The following is an 8,022-nucleotide window of genomic DNA, read 5'->3' on the forward strand; positions in this document are numbered from 1 at the left end:
GATGCAAGCTGAGAGACCTCCCCTAAGATAAGCCTGAATAACTCCCAAGTGTTCTCTTTTCATTTTGAATGTAGAGATCACTCCCTTCTTAAACTTGATTTTTTTACCAGAGCTAATTTTTTTCTTGGAAAATATGCTCAGCACCTGTTTTCTAATTAGTTTTGTTCTGACAACTTAGATTACAGGGTTGAAAGCAAGTGGAACAACTACATAGAAATTAGCCAAAAGGAAGTGGATGTAATATGTTATTTTCTGGATAAACCTATAGGTCATGAATGAAAAAGTTTCTGGGGTATAGAAAACCAATATGATGCATAATATGAGAGCCACAGGTGCTAAATGCTTTGAGCCATGCATCACAGGAAAGAAGTTAAAAGACAGTACCAAAGATATGGACATAGGAAATGACAATAGCTATAATGTCAAACACAAGGATGAAAATAGCACATAAGCCATAGATGATTTTGACTCTGGTGCTAGCACAGGACAGGAGGGGGCAATGCCCATATGCTCACAATAAGTGTGAGGGATAATTTGGTATGCACAAAATGGTAACGACAGGATGAGTAGAACAAAGGGTGGGACAAAAGACAAAGATCTCAGTAAGATTACCAATATGATGATGAATATCACCCTGTTGGTCAGTACCAATGTGTAACGAAGAGAATTACAGATAGCTACATTGTGATCATAGGTCATGGCCATGACCAAGCTAACTCTATGCCAGTGCATAAGTGGATAAAAAACATGTAGATGAGACATCCCTCAAAGGAAATTTCTACTGGGTTGAACCAGAAAATGCCAAGCATCTTGGGAATTGTGAATGTGGACAGGCCTGCATCAACAGAAGACAGAACAGCCATGATTATTTGTATTATTCTATTATTTTATTATTATTATTTTGTTATTCTTTCAGTGTTTCAACTAGTTAAAAATATAATGACCGATCTTAGCTTTTAGGCTGTACATAAATAGACGCCTAGGCAGATTTGGTTCTTGGTCCATAGTTTTTATAAAACAGACAGGACAAGTTGTTAACCCATGAGAATAGGGAACAATAAGATTTATCCTGACAAATTTTCTTTATGTAAATATATATCATTTTAAATCAATTTTTCAAAACAAAATCAGTAACATAAGATGAAATTCATTAAATTTCAAATCCAAATTATAAACTGCACAGATGAATTATAATCCCAACACAATCGCTGTCCAGTTGGCCCTTGTTAGGTGCATGTTCCAACAAAATCCTGAGGGAGGGAGAAAGAGATCAGAAAGTAAGACACTATGTATAGTTAGAGGTGATTTTAGTGGAGCCTCTTCCTCTTAACACATCACTGAGTGTGTCCCATGGTTTCAAAAGGTGAGCTTCTTGCCAAGAACATGCAGCAGTAAGAGAGGCAGAGGACCAAAAGCATAATTACTGTTGGGCAACAAAAAGTTGCAGATGTGAAAACCAAAGGTTGTTTCTTATCAAATAACTCTCTGGTTTAATCTCAAATGCTTTCTTTGTAACTAAGGAGATGTTTAAACAAAGGTTATAAGATGCTGTGAACAGTGAGATATTTCCATTTCATGTATATACACACGTGTGTGTGTGTGTGTGTGTGTGAAAGCTGTGTTAAATGGTAAAATTAATACAAGTAGTTGTTACACAAGTAATTGTTTAGGGATTTTTTTTTCCTGGCTTTTAAAGAGAATCTAAATTAGTCTGAGCGCTGGGGAATAATAGATAACTGTAAAAATGGAAGTTTTATCTCTCTCAGGTATATTCTAGAATGGCTGACAGTCTAGATTTAAAAAAGAGAGATAAAAGAAATACAAAAAGATTCAGAGGTAGATTCTGCCTAACAAAGAGAGAAAGTAATTATCTTGCAAATGTGGATCAACAGAAAGAGTGACAGAATAATCTCTCTCCTACACGGCTATTATCTTTGGAATGGTATTTTACAAAATTATTTGAAATTACATTTACCTGATGTTATAATCTAAGTTTTGTACAGTGAGCTCTTTAATGCTAATGAAATTCTCTGAAAACCATGGACCCTAAAAGATAGGTGGTATGTGCCAACACTACACATGGAAATACGTTAGCAAACTCTTGTGACTTCTGGAGACAGAGCACAGTGCTGCCCCACCCCCTGCCCCAGGGTCCACACATGCTGTAACCTGTTTATATAGTAAGATACCCTTTTTTAAGTATGGGGTTGATTTTTTTTCACCTGTGCTCTGCACAAAAACAATGTTCAGAAATGCTCTAGACTTATTCTATTTCATTTTTAACATCTTGCACTTATAATTATCTTAGCCTTGGGATGTGAGAGGATGCATTTATGGTCTATTTTATTTTATTTTTGTACCTCACCCTGATAGAAAACAATGACTAAGTCTTCCCAGGGTGAAACATGCAACCTTATAATGATTGAAAAGATAAAAATGTAAACAAAATTATCAGTGATATTATTACTATTATATGTAAATATAGAACTTCCTTCATGTCATGAACCCAATCTCAGTCCCTCTGCTCTCCTCAGCTTTATGACTTTCCTATCTTTTTTTCTCTTCCCTGCTATCTGAACTCCTATCCTATCCATGGGCTGGAAAAGGGAATAATAGACTTACAAACTGTGTACCATAAGCAATTCTGAGTCTGTGTACCCAAGTAGTACATGGACTTTCTATCCTTTATATGATGCTTCCCAAAAGAAAAACTCATGAATTTCTTAGAGCCATATTTGTAAAGGACAGACAGACCCAGAGATCATCCACCAGGTGTCTGTCCTCCTCTAGCGATAAGGAGGTCAAGTATTCAGCATCAGTGATGTAATCTGAACCTATGTAAACTAGCTATGTTCCTTGCCTAGAAGATAGGTCCCTTACACACATCAGAACTCTTAAACCCCTCAAAACAAGTTCGCTAATGTGATTGAACCCAAATACAGTAGATTCTCCATTGCCTGTATCCCCATGATGGCTCATCCACTTACTACCTGTGCTATGTTGAGCATACCACTTAATCTCATTAAGACCCAATATTCTCACACAGAAAAGGGGGAATAAAATAGTATATATCTCAAGTGATCTATGAGGGATAACATATAGCATAACATAGGATAGTATGCAATTCACACAATAAGTAGTTACAATAAAAACTTAAAATAATTTCTATCTTGCCCTAACAATAAGGTTTTGGAACACTGTTATAGCCAAATTAAAAATAGGAAAGTAATAAATTTTAAGTTAATTCACTCTCTTCATGTCATTACTGTACATCAAGTTTCAGAGACTCTGTTTATCTGCTCCAGTAGAGGTGCAGAGTCTGACAAGGGGTTGTAATTTTAGCTACCGTCTGTTAAATTTTATGGTGATTGTCCAATAAACACTCACCACAAAAATTATTTTTGTGTATGTTGAAGGAAAACAGATTAACTTAATGTAAATATTAGAGTCATTTACTCTTAGAAACTGAGAAAGTCTCACAAAATTTCTTGTGCAAAACTATTAGACCTTTTCTGAGGCATACTCTATCCAAAACACCAGTTCTCAACTGGTTTTCATAAGCCTTATTCTATCTAACTGGATGATCAGTATAGAATTGTGCTTTTTGAATACCTGGTATGTTTCACCTCAGAAGTTTTATCTAACATATCTCAAAAATATGAGTATTTTTCTTTCATTGGTGAACATTTATTTTGGCAAATGCTTGCAGGTTACTTTAGAGAAAAATCAAAAGAAGACTTCTAGTATTGTTGTGTTTATCTATCTAGTGCCATAAACTACAGAATTTAATTGCTGCTGTTTGATATTTGTTCCCACAGCTTATGTACACTTTTCATGAGATCAATTCTAAACTGGAAATTTAGAGGGAAGAAAATTCTAGGAAACAGAGTACTGAGACATTTCACCAAGGGACGTTTCTTTCATTGGTGCTTATCCAAGTGAGGAGCATAATTAATTCTCAGTGAATATTTTAAGAAATACGTGCATCATTTAATTGATTGATAGTAAATGAACCAAGAAATAAATTAACTCAAAATTCCATCTGTGCTTTTCAAAATGACAGTATTTTTTACAAATTATTGTAAAGCACAAAAGGAGAGTGAGAAAATTATGTGAGGATAATCAGCTCTAAAAGTTATTAAAATATATATTTAATTTTTTAAGATCAAAGCATTATGATACTGATGGAGGAATAAACAGACGATCTGACTATATTAACAAAAAGCTGACTCTTGTACATATTAAAATTTAATATTAAGAAAGAATAAAAAATCACTTCTGAAGTGCTTAATTATTAAGCAAATTATATTTTAAAATGCATTAAAATAAAAACAAAAGTATTTAATTTTCTAATCTTCTAGTTAATTAGAATTAAATATAAAAATTACTACACACATGTTCACAAACATACAAAAATAATAAACAAATGTTAGGATATTGACATATAATAAAGTTACACAGAAATCTTAAGTATAAAAGAAATAGAAGGCTGAGCAATAAGTAGTATAGTCAGTGTCAATTTTATTTAAAAATTTAATCTACTATGTGAATATAAAGTATTAAATACAAAGACTCTTGAGGTAAGTGTTAATATACTAAGTATCCTCAAAAAAATCTATGCAATGAGACTTTAAAAATCTGACCAGAAAATTTGGGGAGGGAAAAGGAAATTGTAGTAAGTATGAAACACAATATAAAAATGCAAGAACATGTCTTATTTAATAAGTAAGTTACTAGTTAACAGTTTTAATTCTAATTATAGAACCTTTAGAAATTTTCAAATATACACAAAAACTATTTATAAAGAGATCACAAAATTTATTCAAAATTAAAAACATTGAGTTATAAATGTCAAAGATGAAGGGATAAATAAAATACAAATGAAAGATTCTGTTACATTTTAAAAGAAAATACTATATCACATATGTATCAGCATAGATAGATCACTAAATATAATATTTAGAGAAACAATTGGCTATGGAATGATACACAGACATTGCCATTCACCTTAATTAAAATTTACAATTCCAACCCACTCCCCTAAAATTTTACATTTTCAAATGACAAGTTTAGACTCTAAGAAAAACAATCAATAAAAAAGGTTGTGGTAGTCACACCAGTTGCTGAGGATAAGAAAAATAGTGGAACTGGATTAGGTTAATAGTCATAGCTCATTTCAATTTAAATATCACATGTGTTTGATTAAAAATAACATTTAAGATAAATAAATTATACAAATATATTTTTACATCTGTTTTGTGAAAACATAGGTGTTGGTTATATTTTTCTGTGTCTTTTTAAACTCAGAGAAAATATAAAACAACAATTTGGTGGGGAAAAAAGCAATGTTAATAAATATAGTGATGAGACAGTCATTGCTTGGATTATCAATGCTCATTCAATGAAACTAATGCAAACAGTGTTTGCTCTCACAATAGAAACTGGTCTTTGAATTTTAAATATTACGAAGACTTTCCACACCATAGAATCAATAAGGAGCCAAGATCAAATCCCCCAGAATTTAATTTAGCAGAACTAAATTTAGAGAAATGTCTTTTGGCAATAGCACACCAATTTTGCTAGCTGGATCAAAATGCTTGTTAAACAAAGGACGTAGAAGTCCCTATCTTTTAATAAAGACACGGAGCCCTCGGTCTCGTATCTGTTTGGTCCTCACACCGTAAATGATGGGGTTGAGTGAGGGTGGGATAACCAAATAGAGATTGGCAATGAGAATATGAATGTAGCGGGGTATGTTGTGTCCAAATCGATGAGTGAGAAAAGAGAAGACTGAGGGAATATAAAAAACACAGAGGACCCCAACATGGGAGCCACATGTGCTTAGGGATTTTAGCCGTGCTTCCTGTGATGGGAGGCGGAAGACAGCACGGAGAATGTAAACATAGGAAATGCCAACAAGGACCAGGTTCATAAGAAAGAGAGAGACCACAAAGAGTCCATAGATAGCATTGATGCGAATGTTTCCACAGGACAACTTTGCAATGCCCATGTGCTCACAGTAGGAATGAGCTATTATCCGAGCCTGACAAAAGGGTAGGCGGTAGATGAGATAGATCATGGGAAATGTAAGTAGCACTGGGTGAATTACAATGTATAAACCAATGCCCACCAGGACCCGGGATGTCAAGATGGTCGTGTAGTGGAGTGGAGCACAGATCGCCACATAACGGTCAAAGGCCATGGCCAGCAGGACCTCAGCTTCCATACCAGTGAAGGTATGGATCAGAAACATCTGGACCACACAAGAGCCAAAGTTAATCTCATGTGCATCAAACCAGAAGATACCCAGCATTCGAGGCACAGAAGTTGTAGAAAGGGCCAAATCAATTGTTGAAAGGATGGCCAGAAAGTAGAACATGGGCTCCCGAAGGGTCTGCTCAGCCTTGATGACTAGCAGAATTGTGGCATTGCCCAGTAAAGCTACAAGGTAAACAAAGCAGAAAGGTAGGGAGATCCAGGCATGGACCTCTTCCAGACCTGGAATTCCAATGAGGAAAAATGTGGCTGGATGAAAAAGGCTCCTGTTGAGGTACATCATTTTGGCACCTATCAAAGGTCAAAGGAGGTGAAACTGCTCCTCCTGTGGGGAAAAACAAATGAGAGAAGGAGAAGTTAACAGGAGAAGAGAGATCAGAATAAGAAAGAGATAGCACATCAATTGCTACCTTAGTGTTTCAGTGTAGAGTTGATGGCAGGTTTACTATATGAGTAGGCCTGTTATTCAAGGACATATATTGAATCAGCCCCACAACCAATTAGTAGGTCAGGCTCAGGTCATCTTCAGAGTCAATTATGCCTGCTGGATGAGTTCTAATTTCAAATACGGAAGCTTTCAGTAAGCTTGATGTCGTCGTCGTCGTCGTCGGCAGCCGTCCGTCTCGAGAGACGATGGTGTAGCTTCTTAAGAGTCTATCTGCACCGCCAAGAATGGTTGTGCAGTCCGACTCGGGAGTGACACGGTATCTGTCTCCTCCCGTGTTGAATCGACATCTTGCGATGACGCTGGAGTGTCCTCTCCAGTGAAGCTGAAGCTACAGAGCCTGGGCAGGGTGATATGGAGGGTCTGCTGTTGCCCAAGCAGCAGACCCCCCCTCTCTTCGCAGCTGAAGGGTCCAAGGGAAAGACGGAGTCAATACAGCTTGGGTTCAGGTGCGCCGCAGGAGTTGCCGGTGTTGACTACAACGTCAAACCACCTTAGGGACTCCGGCTCCAGATTTTCTGTCGGGGTTTACTCCCTTAGCCTTTCCCCTGAAGAGGTATGCCGCAAGGCAGTGGAGGTTTTTTGGAGTCAGAGTTTTCCTTCTCTGATGTGCCCTGACTGGAAGATCGAACCAGCGACACTTAGCTCGCAGGCCGACGCTCAATCCACTGAGCCAAACCAGCCAGGGGGTTAAGCTTGATGTAGAGCTCTAATAATTAGAGCTTACCATTTACTTTGGAAGAGAACAGGGTGTGAATCCACTCTGGGAAATCTGCTCTTTGGTGAGTGACACTGAAAACATCAAGACTGCACCCATGCCAAGTTAATACACTACGGAGACAGTCAAAAATCCCTTTAAGTAATTCATAATAAAAAATAACTCATAGATCCAAGTGCATAGGTACTCACACAATGAAAACCTGAATTCTTTTGACTCCTCATTATCCACCATGGAGATACATACATAAAAACTCTGACCCAAACCCAGTAGCATCTCCCAGACACCAAATCAGATTACGAGTACAGTCACATGTTTATAGACAAGTGCTGACTCCTTGAGATGCCTGGCCAGGAGCAGAAACAGTCACTGTTCATGATTTACACACTGCACAGAGGATCAGTTGGAAAAAGGAAAAGGAGAGTCATCTAATGCCATTTGCCCACTTTTACTCAGTACCCACACTATATCAGACACTCTCAAAGCATGTGTTAATTTTACCTGTGTTAATTTTATCACTGCTATGGAGCATACACTTGCTTGGTTACTCCTCCTAACAGTTCAAGACACTGGAAATCTAGGT

The 8,022-nt window shown here is 36.7% G+C and overlaps 1 protein-coding gene across 1 annotated transcript; it reads right to left on the reverse strand.

Moving 5' to 3' along the window:
• Positions 1-5,623: 5,623 nt before the first annotated feature.
• Positions 5,624-6,559, reverse strand: OR52J3 (olfactory receptor family 52 subfamily J member 3). Its single transcript, XM_090267734.1, has one exon. The coding sequence runs from the start codon at positions 6,557-6,559 to the stop codon at positions 5,624-5,626; it is 936 nt and encodes a 311-aa protein (XP_090123860.1).
• Between the last annotated feature and the right edge of the window lie 1,463 nt (positions 6,560-8,022).

The sequence above is a fragment of the Furipterus horrens genome, unplaced genomic scaffold (genome assembly GCF_987537825.1).
Source record: "Furipterus horrens unplaced genomic scaffold, mFurHor1.1.pri manual_scaffold_2, whole genome shotgun sequence".
In the NCBI taxonomy this organism is placed as follows: domain Eukaryota; kingdom Metazoa; phylum Chordata; class Mammalia; order Chiroptera; family Furipteridae; genus Furipterus; species Furipterus horrens.

What these genes read in the sequence shown, in the direction of transcription:
- OR52J3 (XM_090267734.1), bottom strand. Translation starts at nt 6,559, where the DNA reads ATGATGTACCTCAACAGGAGCCTTTTTCATCCAGCCACATTTTTCCTC.